The 27,974-nt window shown below is 39.5% G+C and overlaps 1 protein-coding gene across 11 annotated transcripts; it reads left to right on the top strand.

Annotated features, from left to right (window-relative positions):
• The first annotated feature begins 872 nt into the window (after positions 1-872).
• gramd2aa (GRAM domain containing 2Aa) lies at positions 873-27,974 on the top strand. Of its 11 annotated transcripts, none has more exons than XM_034221360.1 (12): positions 873-1,127; positions 8,991-9,095; positions 16,090-16,147; positions 17,541-17,613; positions 19,081-19,184; positions 19,714-19,812; positions 21,712-21,783; positions 21,987-22,043; positions 23,037-23,214; positions 25,036-25,129; positions 26,204-26,308; positions 27,006-27,974. In XM_034221360.1, exons 1-12 carry the CDS (start codon positions 988-990, stop codon positions 27,007-27,009), a joined length of 1,089 nt encoding a protein of 362 aa, XP_034077251.1. In that variant the 5' UTR covers positions 873-987; the 3' UTR covers positions 27,010-27,974. The 11 variants fall into 11 exon arrangements, with proteins under 11 accessions (XP_034077251.1, XP_034077243.1, XP_034077250.1 ...); XM_034221352.1 differs by having other exon boundaries at positions 17,316-17,613; XM_034221359.1 differs by having other exon boundaries at positions 16,072-16,147.

Here is a 27,974-nt window from a genome sequence, read left to right as displayed (position 1 = left end):
TTGCTTGCAAAATCTTTTCAAATGTGTCGCTTTGCTCCCATTATTCTTAGTATCAAAACATGTTGGACTGTTGATCAGTGTGGCTGAAACTAACAATTATTTTTGGATGAATCTGTAGATCACTTTAGCGAGTACTCAACTAGTTGTTGTGTGGTTTATAAAATGTCAGACAATTGGGAGACAAAACAAAGTTTCCAAAGCCCAAGATGATGAACATTGAAAACTAACATTTAAGTAACTATAGTATCAGAAAATGTTGAGTCAAACCGATAAATTGATTAGCAAAATAGTTTGTGATTTATTGAATAGTTGACAACTCCGAAACTAATCATTGCATATGTATTGCTAAAAGAAACGTAAAGCCATTTCAAGATTGCCTTAAGCCTTGGGAAACTGAAGAGAGCATTTCTCACTAATTTATGACAATTTAGGGACTGAGCATTTACCGTAATGGAAAGAAAAACAAAATGATTTGTTGCAACCCCAGCAGAGTGTTGGACCAGCTGTCAAACTGTCCTCTCTCTCCAGCTGCACTCAAACGTAAATAAACTTTACCTGCTGCAGCTTTCCCTCCCTATCCGTCCGTTAGGATATTTTTAACTGCTCCTAATGCTCCTAACCTGAGGCTGCGTCGGGACATTAGCATAATGCAACATCAGTGACAGGGAGCGATTACTCTGGGGATGATTTTGTTGAGTGTAAATGTGGAATCTGATTATCCTCGATGCTCTCAGCTCAGCAGAGGGGGGAGGAGGGCCAGAGAGAGAGAGAGGGAGGGAGGGAGGCTGGGAGAGAAGGAGGGAGGTAGGCTGGAGGAGAGATGCAGAGGGAAGGAGGGGTTAAGACAGCAAAGTGCTGAGCCAATGGCTTTCCACAGAGCAGCTGGCTGGCATCAGGACGGGACAGGCCGTGCAGAGGAAGGATACCTTGAGGACCGCTCCTCTCCGCTCGCTGTAGGACACCGAGGGTGACTTCCAGGAGGTGTTCATGGGATGCACTATCTACGCAGCCAGCCCTAAGGCCCTGCCCGCTGAAGAGGCCCCCGGACAGGACAGATACTACCAGCTGCCTCACCACCGCCACCCTCATGGTAACTGCAGCCAGCGGATAGCAGCCGGCAGAGCCAGGTCAGTCTGCAGCACACAGGAAGTAAGCTTAGCGCTTGGCATGCTTCTCATGAGTGTCACTGACAAGGCGACTACAAGAAGGCAATTGAGACTTAGTTAATGGATCTTATTACCTCTCAGCCAATCACAGAGGAGGACATGTGGAGAATGAACTGGAGGTTTGAACTGGGCCAAGTTTGATGTGGAGGGTAAAGTTACTCAAGAATCAGGAAGACGTCCCTCGTGATTTGTTTTAACATTCATTGTGTAGCTGAACAATGAAATGTTACTCTGAGATGATTTTTAGTGTTTGTTATATGGTAGAAATGTGTGTCGCATTTGAGGTGTTTTTGCCTCTGGATATCAAATAGGTACATGCATACGTTGGAATAAATGGATGACAACAGCTAAGCAATGGATTCAATCATGACTAATGTGGGTCATTTTGGGCGAGCGTGCAGCTAGCTGCATCGGTTAGTGTCATATCTTCCTTGTCAGCAGTAAATTAGGTACTTAATAATTAGTGTAATATTTACACATTGTAAATATTTAGCTTTATTTATGTTTGGACCTGTGAATTTTCGAAACATGCGATGGGAACAAATAGTTGGTGATTTATAGGTGACATACAGTATGCTGCTCGGAGTTCAGTATAAGCTAGGCTGTCTGGCGGTCTTTTTGACACGATTTTCACATTCTTTGAGTAGTTATACCGTTTTTGACAAACATAAATATTGTTTTCTGGCAACACTTTAAAATGTTACGGGAAAAATCTGCATTTTGGTATGAGGGAGCACGCCGAAAGTAAGAGGGCGCACGCCGAAAGTAAGAGGGCGCACGCCGAAAGTAAGAGGGCGCACGGCGAAAGTCAGAGGGCGCACGGCGAAAGTCAGAGGGCGCACGCCGAAAGTAAGAGGGCGCAGCGCCCCTTTTACCCTGTTTAGACAGAACCCTGGTCACTGAAACTCATCCTGAGTATCAGTGGTTAAAAAGTGGCACTTCTTGTTCATAAAGGATTGTAGTTGTGTGCTAATGGAGGATGGACTTTTAACCACATAGCATTATAAACAGTAATTAAAATCACTTAATCCTAGACTATAAACGCATCAATATTAATATTAGCTCGGAGCAATAATTGTAGACATGCTCACTTTTTCTAGTTAGGGTAAACATTACAGAGATACATTTTGGACTAGGCTGGAGTTTTCTGTGCCCCAGAATTGCCGCCAAATACACTAATCAGAATGGTACATTTAGTTAGCATCTTGTATTTGGCAGTGGCTGACAGTGTTAGTGGTTGTGAAACATAAACAATAATATCTAGTGGGTTGGTAGAGGGTGGTGGAAAGAGGCTTCAGGGTCGTGTTTATGTCCACAACAGCACACTTTACCATGTTTGTTGTCAAAACCTTTGCTAAGCTAATGCTAACACTTGCACATGCTCTCACATTGACAAGTCCGCTCTTCGCTGAGGTTACAGGTGTTGAAGAGAACTTTAGAAATGTGTGATGTACCTAATCTAGTTGATCCGGGATGCGTTTACATTTAGATTTGTCTGGGAATTGCAGACATCTCTCCCTTAAGTAGAGGACTGTGAAAACCACTCTCCAGTGTCAAACCTTGCACAGAAGCTGATATAGTCAAGGTCAGACATTTGAGGAGACATTAACATCATAGGCAAATACATGTTTGACTGTAAATGAACTATAAATTACATTCTAAATGTACAACTTTTACGTTTTTTTGGTTATATTATTTCTACTTTAAACAGATATGAATATCCTGCGTATCATTAGGATCTTATTAAACAAGCCTCACCGGGGGAACAGCTTAGAAGCCATTAATTTACAACAACAAAAAGCCCTGGCAGACATGTTTTTGTTAGTCTTGTAGTTTCAATTAATGAGGACTCGTTAAGTTATTCTGGGAGCCTCTGTGGTAGGAGAGCAGCGTCAGTGTAATCCCCCGGCAGTGTGTACACAGCCCGCCCGGCTGTAGGTAAACTCAACCCACCTCACACAGGACACACTTCTCAGGAGGTCACAGCCGCTCACTCTGCCTTTTAGCTTGCAGCCGTTTTCGTGACCATCTTTGAGTTTAATGTCGATTTTTCGTGGATAAAGTACTTGAGATGATTTGACCGAGACATGAAGCACGGACCGGAGGAGTTTCGTGCAGCTACAAGGTGACAAAAGGACGGAAAAAGTCACAGTGTCTGTTGAAGCTACAGGTAGGAGCCGTTATCCGACGTCAAGCTAGAAAGCGGTAGAGTGTGACTTCCGGTTGAAAATATTTCAAAGTAAATGCAACAGTAACCAAATATAGAAGGATGGTCATGAAATAATCATTTTTAATTGATGTTTGTTTGTATGTATGGTAGTTAGGATTCAACAGTATTCGTCAAGTATTGCCCATTAAGCCCTGTATACTGTTTGAGTTCCTAAAGTTAAAAATGTTCCTCTTTTATTCTGAAGGATCTCTTCCTGTTTCTATCAGAAACTTTCCTGTTTTGACATTCTCGACAAGTGTTTCTGCTTTTGATGGCAAAGGGCAGATTTATTCAGAAAGGCAGGTGCTATGTCTCATTTACATTTCAGGCATAACATGTGCATGAAGTCATATTTAAAGTTGTCATTTAAAGTGAAACATGTGAGTGAGGTGTAATGACTACTACTGCTTTTTAACAGTGATAAAACAGGAGGCTACTAGACCTAGCTCAGATCAGTCTGTATTGATGCTTAAAAGTGTTATAAGAACCTGCTACTTCCAATAGAAGTGTTTTTATACCTTAAAGTATAATTAACTTTAACACATACAAACAAACAAATTAGTTCATGTTTGATCTCTTAAAGAGACAATGAAATCATCAAACACAAAACATATTTTTACAAAACTATTACTCCATTAAATCCCTTTTAGATATCCCAATAAACAGTAGTTACTGTGCTCCATATATAATTATGTAACAAGAACATTTGAAGCCTTGATCTGTCTTAGAAACATACTGTCATCAAAGGCTGTTTTGAGGTGCTTGCACAATGGGGAGGTTACTTCAGGAGGTCTCAAGCAGTGCAGGCTTCTGTTCTAGTTTCATAAACTGACTGTGTCTATGAAATACTAAAATAATATATTAAGTTAATGTGCAATAAAAAGAAAACAAATATTGTATAAAAGTGTTACACACTAAAGAGAAACCTACCATGTGGACTGCCCCTAAGATTGCAGACTGAACTTCCTAATAAGACAAAACCCAAGTTCAACTTTCCAGACAAATTAAACCTTTGCCTCTACACTCACTGTAAACAAAGCAGACCACATTGCTTAGAAAGTTGTATGCCAGTCATGATGGGGAGTCTGCTTCACACTAAGAGACTTGAAAATCTTGCACATACATTTAAAAAAATTTTTTTAATTTAAGATCTCTTTTATTTGCCACAGTATTTTGTATATCTTGGGAAAGCTTTTGGCCGATCAAAGGCAGTGACGTAATTCTTCAGCAACACTCACAGTGACTAGCAGCCTTAACAAGATTATAGTTTATTGGATTGGAGGATGTCTTGTGACATCACAAACTGTTTGGCTCCTGAGACAAAAAAAGAACATAGAAGAGAAGAGGCGTAGGCCTTTTAAATGTTTCAAAGTTCCAGTAGGAGAGCTAGAGGGAGGTTATTTATAGTTTCACATATACAGACCTCTCTGTTCTAATGTGAAGTCATGGTGTACTTGTTTGTTTTTAGGAAATATGTGTGTATTGTCTTGGGGGAAATGCAGTGTTTCTAAAAGGGAAACATCAAACCATGTCTGCAGTGTGTTAGGACTGTTTAGATGAGCTGGAACTGCTGCTGAAAAACAGATTAAGTAACATTCCTGTTTATTTAGAAAGATTAAGGGCTCCAAGTTTTTCCACATCACTCCATTTCTTCTACTACACTGTTTTAACTCTGTGGTGTAAGTATACATAGCAGTGAAGGAAAATGCTGCTTAATACCTCCAAGTATAGGTTGGGTTCTACTACACAAAGCAACTGGCGTCCCCCAAATCTGTGGGAGAAAGCAGTCACTAACCCATCAAAAGCTGCAGGCTCATGTGCGAATTGGTTTGTGGTCATTTGATTAATTGTAAACATATTCAACACTAAAGCAACATTTAATGACATTAGAAAGGACTGAAAGCTAGGGGGTTAAACTTCTTTAAAAACGGCTAAAAAGGTTTTTCCTCTCAAAGAGTATGTTTATCCCAGGTGGTTTGTGTAAATAACTGCGTGACCAGAGCCAAAATGACAAACAAATTGTCGGTGAGGTCGATACAGATCCACCCAGTCGGTTGTGTGGTCAGACACAATGGACACTTGCTTAAAAAAATTACAGCGACCAGCGTGTCATAAAGGGCCCATCAAAAAATATGGTGACAAACTGACATGCCTGCATGCTGGCTTTCATTAAAATTCAAAAATGGTTTAAAAACGTATAGATAGCTTTGTCTTTTAGAAGTTAAGCATTAACATAACATTGCAAAAAAGTCACTCAAGTAAAACAAGTCAATCCTCCTTAGGATGTTTTAATCACAACAGTTTACCAAGCTACATACATCTTTAGTTCAAATGCATGTCAATAATGATTTTCCAAGAACATTTAATTCTTAGAAAAGTACTTCCTTAAAATAGTATGTTTGCCCTCACTCCTGTTCCAGAAAATCTGATTATTATCTTCCAACCATTTCCCTACAAAGAACGGCTAAACACAACTGGGCCATTTGAAGATTGAAGTGAAGAGAAACAGCAACACAAGGCTTCATTTTGCTCTTAGGCCCTCATGTGGGATCAGATACCCTCCTGAATCCCTTACCCTCAGGCTTAAGGCCTTTCCTACGGAGCCCCCTAGGGGACATGGAGAAGAAAAAAAAATGTATTTGAAAAAAAAAATAATAATAATGTTTTGCGAGATCTCGCAATACTTTTCATTTAGCTCAATGTACTTCCTGGTCAGTTCGGCTGCTACGGCAATACAGAAACCACAACAATGGAGCGTTCATCGATTTTACTTTGAGCTTGGCCTTAAATATAAAGATATAACATCAGTGCTTGGCAATAGGCACGGGTTTCACACATAGACTGTATATATAAAGGGTTTCACATAAGTGAAGACACCTCAAGAGAACACTCAGAGCGAGGGGACATGCACGTTCCTCTGAGCTGAGTTATTGACAGATTCGAATTTCGCGGATCAATAACTCACAACATAACGTTGTAAAAATACAAACAACATGACTTTACAATCATAGCAAGGTAGACAACGAGCTACAGAGTCGTTTTGATCAGAACAGTTCGATACGCGCCGTCATCCGAGCTAAACATCAATAATTGGTCACAATCTGCAGCTTGAGGAGGGAGAGGAGTGCTTAGGGACCGTCTACAAACTGCAACGTTGTTTTTGCGAGATCTCGCAAAAGTATTGCGATATCTCGCAAAGGTTTTGGATATCTCGCAAAACATTTTTTTTTTTTTTTTTTTTTTTAAATACTTTTTTTTTTCTTCTCCATGTCCCCTAGGGGGCTCCGTACTTTCCTTATCTACAACGACAAACTATTTATTCCCCTTTCAACCCTCTGTGATCACAGTCACAAGTAAAACCTCTAGGAGCAAGAAGCCCTTGTTGTTTGAACAGGTCAGTGTGACGTGAAGCTTCTGGCTAATTAGAGATAATACACTGGAAACTGCATGCAGGAGCCTCTTTCCATCAGCACCTGTAATTATAGTGGCGCAGGTGCTAACAACTTCCCCTCTCCCAGAGGAAAATGTGTCACAGGGCAGGTGGCTGCTGATGTGCAGATGAGAAGAGAAAACATAATAGATTTATGAAGCTTTCCACCAGTTGTGCTTTCTCATAAAAACACTGCAAAGCATTTGAAGGACAATAAAAGATGTATCATCTAGATTCCCAAACAGTGCATGTATACCACAATGGTGTGGAAGACTGTGGACTGTTCAAATAATGAAAACGTTTAAAAACGTTAATTAGGATTATATTAAAGATATAGCCAGAACAATGTGTTAAACTGTATTTGTGTGTTGCTGGTCTTGGTAGATTTACAACAGTAAGCTTCCCTATGCATGGATGAATGCACAGCACATAAACCATGCTGAGCCAGTTGATCTGGTATGAAGGCACCATAACACTATGTGTTTGAATTAAGCGTGTGTAAAACAATATTTATCAAACAAATTGGGAATGTGGAACTGGTAACTAAAGACAACGGACTAAAAACTGTTAAACCGCTAATAGTCATACAGTTACAGTAGCTGAATAGTTGACGTCAGAATAGCTAGTTATGTCACTGTCTGGATAAAATAGACAATTTTCCTTGGAACTGGCATTTAATTGTGTGAGCATGAGATCAGGCCATTGAGCAACTTTAATAGCAAGGAACCAGGCCTCTGCTATATCCAAGTCTACATTCATGGTTAAAGTCAATGGATAAAGTTTAAATAAATGGATAAACATTTATGTACTTATCTAACAGGAAGATGTACAGGCACAGCTACTTAAACAGAGACTTTAATCCAGAGGGAAGGTTTTGGCTGTATCTCCCAGTCCTGTCTTTAAAAGACCTGAGTCACATAATAGGACTGCACAATTTGGGGAAATAATGTAATTGCGATTTTTCGGACAGATATTGCGATTCGATTTGCGATATTTGTTTGTAAGCGACCCAACGGAGGTTTATTGTAAAATGCGGCCATATCTCCGGCTAGGAAGGTCGTATCAACGTGTTCCCGTCTCTAGCACCCCCGCAGCCCGAGCTACGAGTGAAAGAACTAAACTTACATGAAACTTCCGTTGGGTTGCTTTAAAGTCAAGCTTCAGTTTAAGATTCACCCTGTAATAGATGTAAAACATGTGATGGAACATTACTAACCTGACTCAGATGGTTTGTTTCACCAGACCATCTAAAGCTCCATTGGAAGCCATTTGGAAAAGTATTTCACAAATACTTGGCAGGTGATTGGGTCAATCTGTCTATCACCTTCTATCATGGGCCACTTCTGATTGGTTAACAATGGCTGGTACATGTGGAGCACAGCACTTCTGATTGGTGTGGATGACTGACACACAAGAAGAACAAAAACTAAAATAAATCGCAGGCTTTATGATTTGATAATTGCATCATTTCAAATCGCGATTTCAATTTAAAATCGATTAATCGCTCAGCCCTATCACATAATCCATCACAGTAAATGTTAAGCTGGGTGTCCTCAGAGTTAAAGTCGCATCGTTCCTTAGTGTTTTCATGTTGTGTATTGCTATACCTTTTATCAATCACTACCCACTGGAAGAAATGTAAGTCTCTGTTTGAAAACATCTCACTAAAGACAATTCATGGTCGTATTCTTGGTCCCTTCTTCTTTCTTCTCCTTCTTTTGATACCTGTAATAGTTCATTTAAAGAGGCGTTTGGTGTTTCAAAGTTTTACGTTTTTTGGAGAAGAAGTGTTTGAGTCAGCTCACAACTTTATAGTCTCTGCTCACAACAGAAAATCAGGTCAGCCATCTGCACAACCTCTGAGGTGCTCTTTTTCTTTGTAGATATCTGTGTGAGCGCAGACATAGACCCCATTTGCACAATCACAAGAACACAGCTTTTTTTGCAGAGTCGAGACCATTAATGTAGTGCAAACCTGCAGAATCAGACTTTGAATGTTGCATCACAGCTGTGTTGATTTGAACACAGAGTCCATTTGCTTTTGCCCCATAACCCTTTTTTGGGGTTATAGCTCTCTTTGAATCCAAACCTTGGGACAAAAACAAACAGTTCTTTACAAGTGAACATGACTGTCTGGTGCAGAGGTTCCTGCTGTTAACACGGAGCGCTGTGTTTGTGTGTTTAGGGCCAGGAGCATGACTGAGCAGCAGGAGCAGAGCGAAGAAACAGGCCTGCTCTCAACACAGGACCTGGACCACTCCAAGGACGACGACACGCACGGCCACTTCAGGCAAATCCCACACACACATACACACACACACTGCTCTGCAACACTTGCTGTCTTTTTCCCCGCACACCATCTGTATCCTGTGCATGGTCATGGGTTGCAACCCCAGGAGATTTATTTTCACAGCTCTTATTTTGTGCTTTTATTTCAGCTGTATTTGATGTCAAACAATGGTCCAACATGCACACACATGCACGCAAAGAGACCACAAACAGAGATTTACAAAGGGAAATTTTTTAATTTTTTCACCAAAGGCCTGAAGAGAATATATGTATGACAAATAAAGTATACATTGCTGTATTTATACTAAGTGTTTTACCCACATTTAACATATTTTTGTGCAATAATTCCTATGCACAATGTTGGTGTGTCAGTGTGTTATATAAGGAGGATTCGAGGGACTGCTTAATCCTGGGGAATCTGTTCTGAAATGGGATTTAGCACTGAAGCATGATTGGTGTTAGTACACTCCGTGAATGGGAGGGACCTTATGCACCTGTCAGTTTTGAACTTGTGGCACTCCCCTCAATGCTCCACTGCTGCTGCATTTTGTATTTCAAGTTGTCATGTATTTACATAGAGTTAAACATACATTTCACAGTTTACATAAGTATTTATATATGTCATTCATTGATTAAAACAAATATGACAAATGCACAGCCACCACATATCACTTGCCTATAAGTTGTTATGATTATGAGTTAGGAAACAGATCATTGATCCAGGACACTCAAAGAGACATTTACATAACCGGGTATCAGGCCAACTGATATAATATTCACTCTCTTTCAGCTCTATTTTGGTCTCCACCAACTTACCTTTAGAATCTAGCTCTAAAACTGCTTGATACTGCAATAACGGTTAATAATGTTAACCAGCTAGTCACTAACTTTGTCTATGTTGCCTTTAGTGCGGGGTAGGTAGCCGGTGGCTAATTACAGCAACAATGGGTGTTGATAAGACACATTGTGCGAGATCGTTTGATTCAATTGGTATTGAAGGTATTGCACTCAGATGGCTCCAGTCCTACCTCATTGAACGATCCCACTTCATCTCCCTCCCCAACCACTCCTCTGCCACAGCTTCAGTCACCCAAGGCGTTCCTCAAGGATCAGTACTTGGCCCCCTCCTCTTCATCATTTACATCCTCCCCCTCGGTCAGATACTCCGCCACTTCAACCTGGACTTCCACTGCTATGCTCAGATCTACCTCAGCACCAAATCCCTCCATAATCCACCCCTTACCCACATCGATTCCTGTCTGACAGCTATTAAAACTTGGATGCAAGATAACCTCCTCAAACTGAACAGCAACAAAACAGAACTCCTCCTAATCGGCTCCAAATCCACCCTCAGCAAGGTCACTAACATAACTCTCACCATCGATGGCACCATTGTTTCCCCTTCCAATCAGGCACGCAACCTTGGCATAATCTTTGACCCCACCCTCTCCCTCGAACCTCACATCCGCCAAACAGTCAAAACCTCCTTTTTCCACCTCCGCAATATTGCAAAAATCCTACCCTCTCTCATCCGCCCCGCAGCCGAACGACTAATCCATGCCTTCATTTCCTCCCGCCTTGACTACTGCAACTCACTTCTTTACGGCATCAGCACTACATCCCTCAACAGACTCCAACGGGTTCAAAATGCAGCTGCACGTCTCCTCACGCGTACCAAATCATGGCATCACATCACCCCAGTCCTCAAAGACCTCCACTGGCTTCCTGTCTCCCATCGCATCAACTACAAAATTCTGGTCCTCACCTACAAAGCACTCCACCATCTGGCCGCCCCTTATCTCACAAACCTTCTCACTCCTTATCAACCCCCACGGTCCCTCAGATCCACCGCAGCCGGACTCCTATCCATTCCCACATCCACACTCTGCAGCTTTGGGGACAGAGCCTTTTCAGTGGCAGCTCCTAGGCTCTGGAATTCCCTCCCCCAAGATCTCCGTGACTCTGAGTCCCTCACAGTCTTTCAGTCCCGCCTCAAAACACATATTTTTAACTCTGTCTACCCATAAGCCCCCCCCCTCTCAATCAACTTCCTCTTGACTGCCTTCTTATTTTTATTTTTTTTATTTTACTATACTTACTTGTTTGCCTGTCCTTGTTTGTCTACCCTCCCTCATACTGTAAAGCGTCTTTGAGTTGTGAAAAGCGCTATATAAATAAAATGCATTATTATTATTAATATTCAATGTGCATATTCACATTTATAGGCTTTAACATTCAGTTGAAATCAATCCAACCATAATTGTTTACAGCTCAAAGAAAGGCTTTGAAATATTCATCAACTTCCTCAAAACATGCAACACAATCTACGCATACTAGAATGTTCTATTATTTACTCTTTGACATTGTTATGATTTCACTGAATCGCAAATAAAGAAATGATCTGAAATGTGAAAGTTAATCTTCAGCCCTCGGGTAAACCGGGCACACATATTTGACTACGAAACACTTGGATAAGTATTTTGGTAAGATAACCAATCAAACATTACTTGCTTTGCTGGTGATATCATTTCCTCTAGAGATTAAGCTACAGGTGCTCTCTGTTGGTTTGTTGTAAGTAAGTAAGTCTGCTGAAAATATCAGCAGACTTGAGGGCGATAAAAGACCAAATTATTTTGTCAAATATGCTTAAACTTTTTCTTGAGAAAAACAAACTTTCTATGAATATAATACTTTGATTATACACCAATTTGAACTTTCCTCTACTTTTCTCAACATTCTGTATGTCTTTTGAAGTCTCACAGTTCTTCTCCTCTAGCTAAATGACTGACTGGGAGTCCACTCCTACACCAGCTACCAAAGGGAGGTGTTCGCTTTCTAATTTAGGATTCAATTTAGGATTCTTTGAGCTTGTAATTAGTTTCACCACTCAGCCTCACTGCCAAGGGCACTGAGATACAATGAAAAAGACGCATGCGTACACACACATACATACACACACATACATTTGATATTCTCATAGGGGTATAACATGATAAGCAGGTTTTGTTAGATTTCCAGACCACAGCTTCATACGTCAATTTTCGGGTTATTGCGCTTTATTATATCCTATGTGACGGTTCACTCCACACACTCAGCCTCCTGGCACCTGGAAAATCAGCCTACTTTCTGCTGCAGCTGTGTGAATACCATAAAAACAGGATCCTGCTCGAGTGATTCTCATGTTTATACTTCAGCTGGAAAATGTGATTGTTCCCTCTGGGCCTGAGAATTCTCATCAAACCCTTCTGAATAATGGCCAAAAATAACCCTTGAGTCATATTTTGGTGAAGCTCTGACAACTGCCTGTTCACACCATCCCAGCATGACCTTGTTTATACAATTTGTTTAAAAAAAGAAGCTTTACCTTGACACACCACGTCTACAGCTCTCATACATAAGCCCCTGAGGGTGATTGCCTGTAGTGTTTTTTCTTCTGACACTCACCTGGCTAGCACACACTGATGTACCAGTGGTATTGATTAAGACCTGGATCTTGAAACTAGAGACAGATTGAGAGCCTGAGAGAGGCTTAGTCCCCACAGAGCAGCCCATGTTTTTAATAATCACTCCATCTCTCCACCTGGGAGTGCAGATCCACTGTGGGACCTATTTATAGTCAGCAACCAGCAGGCAGCGAGGGCAGCACACAGGCACCATTGTTCACATCACAAGATAATGTATTTTCTATAAGGGGGGATGTAATGAGGAAAATCATGAATTTGCACATCTAGGACAAGCTGTATAAAATAATTAAATGTTGCTAAGGTCAAATAAAAGGTGGCTTTTTACTCATTTTATGACCTGCTGTAATTTAGTATGGTTATTGATGACCTAAGTATTGTGTTTTCTGAATGTATGGTAACAGCATTGAAATTATGCAGCAATTATGACTGATTCTTCAAATGTATTTGTAACATATGTATTTTGGACACTTTTGGTTCTTAGTCAATTTTTACAATATGATGTCGCCCAACATAAGAGGTTATGGTGGAAAAACAAAAGGTGTTCCATGTCAAACAGTTAAGCATTATGAATAATTTCGCCTTTAAACTGGCAAAATACTGTTTTGCCATTTTAGAGGTTTTGGATGGGTGCAAGGTGGATTTCTGTACTGCTGTTTTGAAAATAATTTATGCTGTGAAGTGAGTAATGCATCACTTTAAGTGTCTGTAACGTATTTAGCTGAGAGCAGGCAGCGCTGTCACAGCTGTACTGCTGTAAACAACCGCCTCATCCTGACACACACACACATACACACACACACACACACACACACACACACACACACACACACACACACACACACTCAGCAGGCAGCTATAACATCTGTCACCCCCCTCTGCTCTGTGACACTTTAACCCTGCGTGGGTCTTTTTACAGCCTGGGTTGTGGATCTCTGTCTCTGATTCACTCTATGAGATGAAAAGTACAGTGACAATGGCAACATAAGAATGGATGGCCTAATTCTTGAAGACATGCAGGGTTATATTACACTTAGATTGAAGCCTACAGTAGTACTGCTCAGCAGATTTCAACCGTATCTAAAAGTTTGTTTCTGTGTATTGGAGTTTACTCGGTTGTCATGCATTTGGATTTTATTATGACAATCTTTGAACAGCTGTCTTTCTCTTTAAGAATGGATAAAGATAAATACATGTGAACAACCCATATTAAATTACAAATAAAATATTGTGAACATGAAAGTTATCCTCAGTGGTGTTATGAGTGTTACTTTGAATTATTGAAGAAAACATTGTTTATAGTTTCAGTTTCTTCTTAGCAGAGGAGAGTGTCTCCTCGGGGGTGCAGACCGTCCAGCTGTTTTGAAAGCAACAGTGAGAGTATTTTAACATAATGACACCTTGCTGTTTACAGTGAAGGACATTTTTCAAGGGGAATACTAATGTGCTGTTATGTTATGATTTATTAAATACCTGCTGAATCATAGGGCCGCCATGTTGAGAGACAGATTTTTATTAAAAATATGTTGGAGATGAATGTACCTGCCTATTCACTGGGTTAACATAAACAGATCACATTTCTCAATAGTTTCTCAACAGGTCCTTGATTTCAGACAATGGTAAACAAAAGCCGCCTTTTTATTTTCTACTTCAATAGCAGGCTGACCCATTTAAAAACATATATATACAAATATTTTTAAATGTTGATGATTTTGTGCTAAAATAAAAAAGTTTAAGTTGTAGGCCTATATTCCAGATACAAAGTCAGCAACTTCATCAGTTAATGATTCATGATGTTCTGGAAATTAATTTTAAATCAGTGGTGGAATAAATGCAGTGATAGTTTTGCCTACTGCTTAATAAAAGTAGCAATCACAATGAAAACAATCCTACTTAAAGGTGGGGTATGTCATTTTCGAGTGCGCTAGAATTTGAAAGTACACAACCGGAAGAAATCTGCTACCTCCTTACAGAGCCCCTCCTCCAACACACACGAACGCGCACATGACCAATGAGGGCACGAGATAAGTTTGTGTACAGATGGAAGGCTGACAGGCAGGTAGGCCATCCAGTTACTTTAGCCGGGCCGGCTAAAATGATCGGTCGTGCTTTTTACAGTAGGCCTACTACGGCTTCCACAGATGACGTTTTTTTATGTATTTATTGTCAAAGCATTTAATATATTCATTGCTATCGGGATGTTAAGAGCATTCCATGGAATATAACAAAAACTGTTTCTGAAATAAATGACATACCCCACCTTTAAGTAAATTGAAATTAATTTGTATTGTTGGCAGTAAAATCTATTCATTATGCATAAAGGCAATATTAAGAGTGTTATATTAGTAAATTAACAGAGTCTATGAATATACAGTTTAGACTCTGTTGTTGTTAGACGTGGGTTGAATTGACCAAGGCTTTATTTCCTCCCTTAATTTTATGCCTCTGTGTTGCTGCGCATGAAAAATGTCTCCCACAGCGCGGATAATCCATCACAGTAAACATGAGGCTGCAGTTTGGTTTGCCAGAGCTACTGTTTTATCAGCATCTCCTCTAGTGTTTTCATATCAGCGCTGTGCTACTTTGGCCTCTGCTCGCTGTCAATCTCCTAGCACTCACACGGAGATACAGGCAGAAAGGAACGTCTCTGTCAGGGAATAATCCCTCCAAACACTTGGCCTTTCAGACGTTATTGTTGCATGCAGCATCTGACCTGGTACGGCAGTTCATTTCAGTGACATTTTCCTTAAAGGGCTGATTATACTGTATTTCATCTGCTGAGTGGTTCTGCATTAGCAAGCCAATAGACATGGAGAGTGTGGAGTATCACGCTGCGACATCTGCTGCTCTGCTCTGACTACCCCCCCGGAGGCGAGCTTGATGCTTGATGCCTGTGATGTGTGTGTCTGTGTGTGCTCATGCATTCTGACTATAAAAAGAACAATAGTGATACACTCGTGCTATGGTCACTATTTGTTTCAACAGCTCAATATTTATCTTTGTGATTATGTTGTTTTGTGACAGCCTTTGCCTGTGCACGCTGATGATTAACCTGTCATGTGGAAGCTTTCAACCAACTGGGATTTTGCAAAGTACACACACACACACACACACACACACACACACACACACACACACACACACATGTCATTTGTCATGGTATCTTCAGGTCGGATGACAGCATCAATCTGCCATTATTGCTCAATACAGTCTATATGTATTCTTTATTCGTATCCATAATAGTTATGTCTGCTACCATTAGACGACTTCATGATTTGTTGATCTACAGGAAACCATGGGGAACTTTTTTCGTAATAGGATATTTATTCACTCATTCACTCACTCAGTTTGTCCCATTTAAAAATGGCTGAAAATGCTGTACTCAGCCTCTCAAATATGGAGACGTCCTGCTTTTCTCTGTTAAATATAACATCTTTAACTGAACATCTTTGGTTTTGTTCACTATTTAGATGTAAACATGGGTATAAAGAACTGTCATTTTATTCCTAAGTGTAGTATTTCCCTTCACAACAGGTTTCAGCTGATTGAAGATCTGTCCTATGAAGATGTGAAGAAATGTTACCGGGGCTCGGTAAGTCCTCTTTTGATTGAAATCATCACTGTGTCTTCCCTCCCTGTTTAAACTTCCCCTTAGAGGAGAGCTTTTATTGTTGAGTACTTGATCTAAAGACATTTCTCTCACTTGTTTCACTGCAGATTAGAAAGATATTTCAAACAGACGTCTTTATGACAGTGAGATGCTTACAAAAGCCTCCCCCAATATGACAAATCAGATTTCAATCTGATTGTCTGTGTTTATTTATCTATCTTTATGAATCAGATAAGATTACATGTTAACAAGTCAACATTGCTGCTGACATAAAAGTGTGACAAATGTCTAAATGTTCCCTGCTCACCGCAACATTTGAGATTTCTAAAGCGAAATTAAGAAATTATTACCTTTTTATTGACAAGCTCAGTGCAATATAATCTTAAATTACTATCATGTAAAGCCTCAATCTGGGCCAGTGTCTTCCAGGTATTTCCCAAAATGGTTCTCATAATTTGCCTGCATGTGACTCAAAATTGGTATGAGTGGTGATCGAGCCCCGTGCATTACTGTCACGTACAGTACTGTAAGTGCCATATTCCTGAGGACAGGAGCCGCAGACAACAGCATAGCTGGGCTGATATGAGTCGGAGGAGAGATAGACAGAAGACAGAGACATGGGAAAGTCTGGTGGCAGGGATATCTATAGCTGGAGTTGAGTTTGAGATGTGTCGGAGGAGAGCAGGGAATGAGAGAAACCTCTTGCGTTGCTCCGATGGAGGAGAAATGTGTGATTTTCTCCAAAAAGAGAGGACTTTTTAGGTGTCTTTGATAGATAGAGGTATGGAAAGGCAGAGAAAGAAAGAGTTTGAGTGAGAGTAGTGAGGAGTACCTGTGTGTGTGTTTCTTTTAGCTCAGAGTGATGAAGGGCAGAGTATGTGTGTGAAGGAGGCAGGAGGAGTCAGCTGGGTGGGTGCTGCAAAGTGTACAGTCACTGGAGGTGTATCTGAGAGGGAGAAAGAGAGTCTTGTAGTTTCTGAAGAAAGAGCTCAGTGGCTGAAAGCTGAGGCGTTGCTGCTGTAACTCTGTAGTAGTGTGTGTGTTTCTGTGTGTACGCATTAGAGCCTGGTGTGTGTCTGTAGGTGCCTGTAGAGCAGAGGTAGACAGCCCTCAGTCTGGGCCCCATACTGACCGGCGACAGGGAAATCAGTGTGTGTCTTGCAGCAGCTTGCTCCAGGCCATCGATGTGCGTGAGTGTGTGAATGTATACGGGGCCAACGTGCTGAGCCTGGTGCAGAGCTCCCGTCCTTTGAGGGAGCGGGTGGTGTCTGCGGCGAGCGGGGCGGCTGGTGGTGGAGGAGGGGCCGGTGGAGCGGTGCAGGCGGGCCGGTCGGCCAAGGAGCTCCTCATGACTCTGCCCTGTCCCTCTGCACAGACTGTCAGCAAGTACAACTCGCAGTACCACAAACTGTTCCAGAGTGTGCCCAAGGATGAGATCCTCATGAAAGGTACTGTGCTCTTCACCAGGAGGGAAACTTTGAGACTGTGTTTGTGCTGCAACTTCATTTTCTTATTTATCAGTCTGTTACGCTTGTTGGACTTGTCACGCTTCAGCCTCTATATGATTTGTGTGTTTTGAGTTTGTACTTTTTTCTAATCTTCTCTTGCCTTTTTTTAAATTAAATATCAGACAAAAGTATATTTTCTTTAAAGAGTTTAAAGGATCAGTCTATTTATCAATTAGTCACCAGAAATTATTTTAAGTTTTCACCTTTGGCTTTTTTGAAATAAGACATTTTCTGGCACAAATATGATCCAATGTTGTGACAGCTCTGGAACAAATGAAGAGATCACTGCAGCATTATCAGTTTACTATTTATAGGCATGTGTTTGAGTAAAATTCATTTTTAATTTTGTATTCTATAAACTACTGACAACATTTCTCTGAATTCAACAGACACTGGAATGGAATGGCTGCCATTGTTGTCTATACTTTTTCCAGAGCTGTATGATGGCTAAATGACAAAAGTTTGTCTAAACTCAAATATAACTCTCATTACACACTATTAATTTGCATTGAGAGCTTCTTTAGTAGTAATCAAACTATTTAAAAGTGATGAGAGAAGTAAAAGTACTTAAAACATAGTACTAGTAAAAACATACTCCACTTCAAGGTTAAAGTCCTGCATTCAGAACATTGTTGTCAAGTATGAACTTCGAGAATTCACTTTAAGTTTCAAAGTAAAGTAGATTAAAGTAGTAAGTACTCATTGTGCAGTGCAGTATAATGTTTCTCCAGGTGTTAGATATATTGCATATGTTTGTTTTGGATTCATAAGACTGCTGCTATAATGTTTTATTGAATGCTTTTTTATGTTAATTACTTTACATACTGTATTTAAATCTACATTAATGCAATACAGTTTGTAGCATCAGTGTCCTGTGATAACCATGTATTTTGTTTTCATAACATGTTACAGAATCTTTTAAGGTCTAATCTTCAAATGTACAGTATTTGTACAAAATACTACACTACAAGTGGTCGCAGGTATAATGTTCTGCTACTGCATTTTTATCAATAGCATGTGTACTTTCAAAAGCCCTATAAAACAATCTCTAGTACATATTCCACTACATACTCCTTGTTTCTTTCAGCTTGTTAATCACTTGAAGTAGCTGTCTTGGCTCGGTGTTCATCTTTGATTCTTTCATCTGTTTAATCTCAGGAACACATTCAGGATGAACAACGTCTCTAGCACAATAAACTCTTCTGTTCCCCCAGTTCAGCCAGGATTACCACAAACTTATATCAAAATATAAACAATGTTGTGAATTTTTAGATATTGATTGATTAACAAAATGCTGGGGAGACAATAAGAGGGTTCAGAGATATTGTTTTGTTGTGTATTTTTTTTCCATCCAGATTACAATTGTGAAACGAAACTAAAATATGTTTGTGTCTCTTCTGTTCACAGTGTACTCATGCGCTCTCCTCAGAGATATTCTTCTACAAGGCCGGCTCTACATCTCCAGAAACTGGCTGTGTTTCTATGCCAACCTCTTCGGCAAGGACATCAAGGTACGACAGACTCACAGGCAGCTTAATAAACTCAAACTGACTGACAAACACAAACCCAGTGTCTCCCAGTCACAATCTGACAGGCTGATTGGACAGCTCGACAGATGATTTGACTGAAAGTCATTCAGGATTACAGGCTGACTCACAGTGTCACCGATGTAATGCTCACACATTGAAAAGGACTCTCTTTATTTGTGAGAGATAATGTCCTGAGAACAGGTAGACTTACTGAACCTTCAACCTTAAGCTGTGTGATTGTCTCTCTGATGTTGTGCATTGTTCCTTTTCCTTCATTTCTTTGAAACCAAACCTCTCCTGACATGCGAGTGACAATAAGCTGCTTATTCAGACTGCATTCCTCACATTCGGAATGAAATAAGACACGTTTAATTTTCCAGGGGCTTTTCCTGAGTGTATTGCAATGTTCTACTTCCCTGCCACCATTTACTAAAACCTAGGTGTTGTTTATCTTATCTATAATTTCCCCATCATTAAATGATGTTTTTGTGCCTTTTTCTGTCTTCTCAAGGTGGCTATCCCTGTCGTCTCCGTGAGACTGGTGAAGAAGCACAAAACAGCGGGTCTGGTACCAAATGGCTTGGCCATCACCACAGACACCGGACAGAAGGTGAACACTTCCACTACAGACGCTGTGAATTAAAATACTTATACTGATGCACGGCTGTATACTTTCCAGGAGAGATGTGCTGGAAAAATGAACGGCATACTATAGATAAAAGCAGAGTGGAGTCACGGCCCTGTGGTACGAGAGAGTTAAGGGATTTTCCACCATTACAGTCAGAGGGGCTTCTTAACTTCCTGTCACATCAGACTCAGCCTAGCATCAAGTGTGTTTTAAAAGACATTATGTACTTTTCAGCTCCTGTTCAAGCTCCAGCAACTCATGAATAATCTTCAGCGAGCTTTCTTTAGCATGTGGTGACAACTAGGTGTTGTATCCTCAAGTAAAAAAGGAACAACCACCAAACAATACATGAAAACTCCATTTAATGTTAACCCAGTGGGTTGTTTTGCAAAGAGAGAGCACATGTTAATGCAAAATTGGTACACATTTCTATTCTAGATTCTATCCTAGTTAACACAGGCCTCAGAGATGTTAGCGTTTTATTTTACACAATCAAATGTGTCACTTAATACCCCACTCATGAATTGGAAATCGTAAAAAAGGGCAAGTAGCTAAATGAGACTACAGAGGTTGGCAGGGGCATTAAACTTCATGAATTATTACATTATAATGACTAATTATAAACAAGTTATCATTTATGGAAAATAGCATGTTAGCAATTTAGCTCAAATCCATACAGTCCATTCCATCACTCTCTTTTCTAGATAGGTAGATTACAGAATATTCTGCACGTTTCCAGGGCTGGCACACATCAGGCTGACAGAAGGGCTGATTCTTCAGTCATTCCAGTCGTTATAATTTCAGAAATAGCAGAAATGTTTCACAGACTGTCTTATACTCAACTACACATTATAAATACATACATAAAAGTGCTTGAGTATTGCACCTTGTCTGGCAGCTTTCATTCATAACACAAATCCTTATTAATAAAGCGAGCGACTGGGCTGATTTTTATAGTGGAATGAAATGTGGTTGCGTGCTTTCCTCTCTTTCAGTATTTTTAAAAAAAAACTTTTTATTTTAGTTTTTTATCAACAAACAGCCAGACAGACAACGCAATAGCAGTTGGCAAACAAGTTAGGATGACAACAGTGTGATTTGAGTCCGACAGGATAAAAAACAAAGACAAAACAAAAAAATAAATGAATAAAACAAAACAAAAAATGGACTGCGACAGGACAAAAACAAAAAAACCAAGTCAGAATCTAAAGGCTCTGAGTCTAAGTCCATTATTAATACCATAATGCAATTTAGAGATCAAATAATGTGTATAAATGGAACAAAAAGACCAAATATATCAAATAAAATAAAAACATTACCATATATGTCTATGTGATTGTGTAATATGCATTACATAACCATGCAAACATACATGGCTCTATACAGTGATGTTTAAGAGGCTGGTCCTGCTGTTTATGAGGTAAAAGTTCACAGCTCGTGTCTGTAACAACAGTCCAGGCTTGTTTGTAATTCCTCTGCTCCTTCACCAACATGCCTGTGTCAGGAGGAGAGATAAAACAGGACACAAACAACCGATACACTGCTCACACAATAACAGTGCTTCAAATGCTAACAAATTAAGTTATTTAGATACCAATAACAGTCATCCAGGTCAGAGGGATAAGTGGCTAAGTTAACACTGAGCTGTTGTTATTTCCATGAAAGAATAAACTAGAACAAATGTATGAAAATATACTCTTTGTGCCCCAGATTATGAATCCCTGAAGTGTTGTTTTCCCCAAATGATTCAATGTTTTACTTTTTGCTATTCATTTGAATGTATTATCATGTGCTTGTTATGGCTGCAAATACAAATATTCTAACACCTCAGTATGAGAACAAGATTTTGATACCATTCTTTCTCTTTTGTATTTTCCTCAGTATGTATTTGTATCTCTGCTATCAAGAGACAGTGTCTATGATGTCCTTCGCAGGATCTGCACTCACCTACAGGTCAGAGACACACACACACACACACACACACACACACACACCACACACACACACACACACACACACACACACACACACACGTACAGTACACATGTACAGTACAAACACGTACACACACACACACACACTATTTACTCAGTCTATATACACTGCAGTGTACTGTACGTGACAGTTAAAGAGGCAATTTCCTTTTCCCTCTCCAGGTCAATGGGAAGAGCCTGAGCTTGAAGCAGTTCATGGAGGAGCCGATCTTATCGCTGGTCAGTCACATGTCTTTCATAAACCATCGTAAAACTATAAAGATCAAAGCTGTACAACTTCACAACTAGTAATCCTCGGGTATGACATTTCTGTATTGTTAGTATTTGTGTTTCATGTTGGTCTAAAGGCCTCTGAAAACTCTCACTTATATGGCAGACTTACCTTCTTACACACACTGTATCAATAGATCATTCTGTTGCAGCTGCTGCAGTGAATTATCCCCTGAGTCTGCAAGATGCTATCAGAGCTCTGAGAAAAGTCACCTTGTGCGTGCACTATGAGGCCACTGTGACGGAACAGCTTTTGTATTTTGTAATGTAGTTCTTTTAGCATGCCCGTACTTGATTGAGCTATCATTTGACTGAAAGTATTTGAATAAAAACGTTGTTTAGTTTTGCTAGCATTTTGTATAGCTTTACTTACTCTGTAACACAGAAACTGGAAGTCCCCCAATTTTGTTTACTGTTTTTCATTATTTAAAGACATACATGTATGAACAATTCCAGCCATCAAGAATATTCAGTCGCCCTGCAGAAAATCTCGATACATTGTGGCTTCCATAAGGTTTAGCAGAAAGGCCTTCAAAGTTTTACACTTAATAGAGGTCATAATCTTCCACAACTTTCAGGCTGCCAAATTGTCAAAAATCCCTATCATGTGTTGGATTGTTTGACCCCTTACATAGCCCAAAATGTATTTATTGACAACTTGGCAACATGGGTGCACAACAAAACAATGTGATTGAAGTAAAAAATAATATCGCTAAATGAACCTTGCTAAATACCTGTAGACCCGATGTCACATGTAGACCTCCCTACATTTTTTGGGGTGAAATATTTGGGAAGCCACTGAATAAGTTAATGTTTGCAATGCATGTTTGTTGATAAGTCCCGGTGTCCAGGTTTTTCTGTCAAATGTTAAGATGTATGAATCATTACTGCTTGCAGTGATTGTGTGACTCCTTCAGTTCGATGTGTTCTGCTCTGCCACAGGATGAGTACCCGGTTCCAGACGAGTTCCCGGCAGTTGACGAGTTCCCATCAGTGTTAAAGTGGAGAAGGAAACCCTCGGTGGTGTCTGTGTCCTCCTCCCTTCCTGACCTCCTGGGAAACTCCACCAGCAGCCTGAGCGCCGCGGACACACCCTTCAAATCAGAACAGCCGCTGGAAGGTGAAAAAAACAGTCCACACAATGACGGTGCAGTGTCATCATTATATCGTTGTTCAATAGTTTGCTGAAAACTGGCCAAAAGTTTGATTGTCTATTATTAGAGACATCCACATCACATCTATGAATAGAGAGATAAATTAATCTACAGCTCAAAAGTAGTTTCAGTTCGAAAGTTTTTTGAATTTTCCTTTTATTTACTGTACTGAAATATGTGCATCAGGATACTATAAATATAATAAGGAACAATAATCCTACATTATTCGGAAGTTCAAATATTTAGCTTTAAATCAGTTAAAATAACTTTAAATGTTTAACTCTGACTCTCTGTGTTCTGCAGGACTTTAATCAATAGCCAGCTTAAATATAAATCAGCCTGTGCCTCTTGGTCATTTGTTTATTGTCCAAGTGAGTACGTTGATTTTTAGTGTAAAATCCTGTAGTGTCTCAACATTTCAATCAAGAAGCAAGAAGACAATTACCAAAAATTATAATAATGTAAAATACATTAATTGTCTTTCTTGTTTACAGTAATAACAATAATCACATTTTAAGGTAAGGGAATATAATTCATTAGTAAATAAAAAAACGATTGTGCTGTAAAAATGTGCACGGGGAATAAGAAGTCCCTGGGCTACCAGCTAAAGTTAAATAGGGGTTGAGGTGTTTCTACCGTGGAAAAAGGAGTTCTGCTAAGTGACGATGTGTGAACGTTTTATATATAGCAGTATTAATAATAAGGTGAGTCAGTGAACTGAATACATAATCTGTGTTAAACCTTCAAAATGTCACTTCCATTATCAGATAACTGGGTGATGTTGTCAAGTCATGTTGATACTGTGAGTTACAGAGATGTAGCGTTAAGGTGTGTGTGTGTGTTTTTAAGCTTTTACTTCTCGTATCTGTGTAGGAGGAAGTGATGGGAGGAGAGTGATTGCTTTTGGATGGCAACATCTCTCTTACGCAACGACACATTAAACTCCAAATGGAGATTAAATCATGTGGGATTTGGTATTATAAAGCTTTGGGCAGATAGAGATTATCACAAACAATGTCTGCTGTCAAAGTAGTCTGAGGACAGTTTAACGGCTCCATGCTGACAGGTCACTTCTACCAACCTGCATTCATCCTCTATTAAATGTTCGATATTTGATCAGCGTGGGCTTTTGTGTTGTTTTCCTCACGGCTCATATGAGGAGAAGAAAGCAGGAACATTTGGTGATTATTTTATTTACTTAGTATATATTTACCTTTGGATACCAGATAACATGCCCAGGGTCAACAGCTGTATTAATATAGGGTTACATCACACACAAAAACATGCATTCATGTACAATCTGCACAACGGTGGCGTACAATAATTAATAGTCAGCTCGAAAAATGAATGAAAGCAGCAGATCACATGATATAAGATCCTTTATTTAATCCTCCAGATAAAACTGTGTTTTTAGATTTTACTATCATCATTTTTTTAGGTTCTAAGACAACATTCTAATAATATAATAATATATATATATACACATTATTATGATAATAGTACTTAAAGCAACTTGGTTGGTCTGACATTCCTCAAACCACAACTTCATTGATATTGTTGCCTTAACTACAAGTTGAATTGTATTTGTAGAGATCTCTGACAGCTCAGCTTGTTAATGTATCCATTTAATTGCCCTCTCTGACATGTCAACAAACATAACTTTATATTGTGATGTATTTAAAAGTGTATTGTCACATCATTAAAACTAACAGGTGGGTTTGCACCAAAAATGTGTGCACTGTTAATGGTGTTATGTTATAGCGTGTGTGTGTGTGTGTGTGTTACAGAGCGCGCCCTGCAAACAGACAGAGGTCTTTTTTCAGAGCCACTGGCAGAGCTGGGCCAGATGGAGTACCAGCTGCTCAAGTTCTTCACTTTGCTGTAAGTATACAGAGGGGCACACACACACACACACACACACACACACACACACACACACACACACACACACACACACACACACACACACACACACACAAACAAACACACAAACACAAACAGCTGACACACACTACACACACTGAGCATTAGCACGACGCAGATATAAATAGTCAGTGAACGCACACAGGCTCAGAGGTGTTAAAACATTTGTCAGTTAGTGTTTTCCACAAAGAGTCTGCATCCTATGAGACTTAATTGTGAAGAATCTTTGCAATTCATCAAATAATTACTCTCAGTGAGCGCCATGCCCTCCAACACAGCAGGGTGACTCATTGATCAGGGACACTGTCCTTCACTCGCAGGGTGTGAAGATGTCTGCTGTAGTGTCCTTGAGAGAGCAATGAATCCCTATCTGCTCCTGAAGGTTTGTCATATGTTGTATACGGACGGTGACCTCTGACCCCACAGTCATGGGCACATGTTATCCTCGTACAGTATATCAAAGATTGTCATCAATATGAGTAACAGGGAACACTCTGAATACATTTATGCTGAAAATAGAACACACATTGTATTTAATAAAGCTGCACACATTCATATTTCTCAACTGAATACAAAAATAAATATACGCCCCAATTTGTATTTACTTTCAAAGTTATGCTGATAATACCATGCAATGAAAATATGAATACAAAGAATTTAGGGTTTTTACAATACATAGAAGTTTCAGTTTATATTTTTTTACTTAAAATAAATAAATGGATACCAGTGGTCGCTTCAAAATAGACTCATTCAAACACTGCATCATTACTTTGAAAATGTTCAGCAGTAATATAAAGTGCAACATGGTTTGCAACACATTGCTGTGGTCCCTTTAAAGACAGACTGCTGTGGTGTTCAAGGACAGGGAAGTGCTGTGATGTGTTGACAGAAAGTCAAACGCTGCCACCCGGTGTTCATTCAAAGACATTACAGATCTCTTCCTCCACATCAACCGTGGATTGTTTTTGTTTTATGCCATAACCATCCTTAAATGTAATACTTTACTCTGTGTGTCTCTTTCTATTCCGACAGTATTATTCTCCTCATCCTGTCATCGTGCTACCTGGCCTTTCGTGTGTGCAGTTTGGAGCAGCAGCTGTCCTTCCTCGGTAACCCCAATCTGCCCCTGAGGGAGAGGTAACGCTGCAACGCTTCGTCATCAGTACTTTATAAAATGTTTTTATTGACAGAAATATACATTAATATTCGAAAAATGAAGCCAATTTGATATCCATGAAGGTTCATATTTAATCATAGATTACAAAATAAGCTAAATCAAACAAATGTGTGAGACAGTTAAGTAGAAGGAAGACCTATGTTTATGATATTGTATATTTATCTAAATATGTCAAATGGATGTCTTCTTTCAAAAACGTAATAACATTATAATAATAATAATGTTTATTTCCTGCATTGTAACATAAATCCTACTGACTCAAAATGTGAATTTTAAAAGATAAAATGAGTTCAGTTGATTAGAATATTATCTTCCGTCGGTCAACACTAAAGTAAAAAGTTAAATCTATACAAATTACGACATATATTTTACATGAAGCAAGTATTATTTCGTTTTCAAATAAAAGATGACAACCCCCACATTTTTAAATAACCAGTGCAATATAAAATAATATTCTAAATGATGAGAAATTATATTACATATTGTGTTTAAGCTTTTTATCACAAAATGCCATTGTTATTAGGAAAAGACGTACAAATGCATAACATTTTGTCGAGTTATTACATAAAGTATTGTTACAGGGGGGAGATGTATGTTACTGATTTATCGTCCATTTAATCTAGAGTCCACTAACCTGGCTGCCTTCTTCCTGTTCAGGTAACCGCTGCTCTCCGCTGGGACTCGTCGGTTTTGCGATGCCCTCCTGCAAAGATCCTGGATCAGCTTTAGAGTGCAGAAAAGATCAAGCTGTGAACCAGCCGCATACATGGAGGAGAACTGACTTTCTATTTAGTGATCACTTCCAGACTATGCAAACAGACTTTCTATTTATTTCTCAATTTGAAGTAGGTTTCACTGTAGATCCTGATTGTCTACCATGGCCTATACCTCTCACAGACTATCATCCCATGACTCTACAGTGTAAAGCCCCATACACTGAAGTAGTGAGCCGGTGGGGGCTGTTTGTGATGCTGAAGTTGAGGGGGGGAAGGTAGCAGATAATTAACTCATTAATTACTTGAAAAGACGGATGGTAAAGGTATTCCAGTGAGTTATGATGGTCGTTTCCAACATGTTTTGACTGACAAGCTGACAAACCAAATGCTTATTATTTTTTTCTAGTTACATCTTTTCATAGCCCTCTGTAGGAAGGCTAATCCATCTACAACAAAGCACTTTTAAGAAGTATGTCCATATTATTTCAAATGTATGTAACTGAGTTGAGATCTATTTTGCTTGATATTAGGTACTCAGTTGTCATTTTAAGAGTTTTTATTGAAGGAAGTCTTAGGACCACAGAGAATTGACTGAAGGAAGTCTATAACTGTAATATACTGAAGCACCAACTGTGGGTGTTAACTATAATGTGAATGAGGAATAAGAGACAAGCTTATTATCTGTTTTTAGTTGTTCTCATCTCCTGTGTGAAAGGAGGTCCAGGTTGTTTATTTTATACATTTCAAATGAAGTCAACAAATGGAGGTTCATGTGATTATATATTTGTCTGAAGATACTGAATGATTTTACAGAAGTGTATTTTACAGAAATGTAGAGTAGTTTGTGAAATCCCTGTGAATTAAATTAGCAAAGAAATGTAGATAAACAAAAACTGTTTGCGCCTTTTGA

This window comes from Gymnodraco acuticeps, unplaced genomic scaffold (assembly GCF_902827175.1).
Source record: "Gymnodraco acuticeps unplaced genomic scaffold, fGymAcu1.1, whole genome shotgun sequence".
NCBI lineage: Eukaryota > Metazoa > Chordata > Actinopteri > Perciformes > Bathydraconidae > Gymnodraco > Gymnodraco acuticeps.
This window is presented reverse-complemented; position numbering and strand designations above follow the sequence as displayed.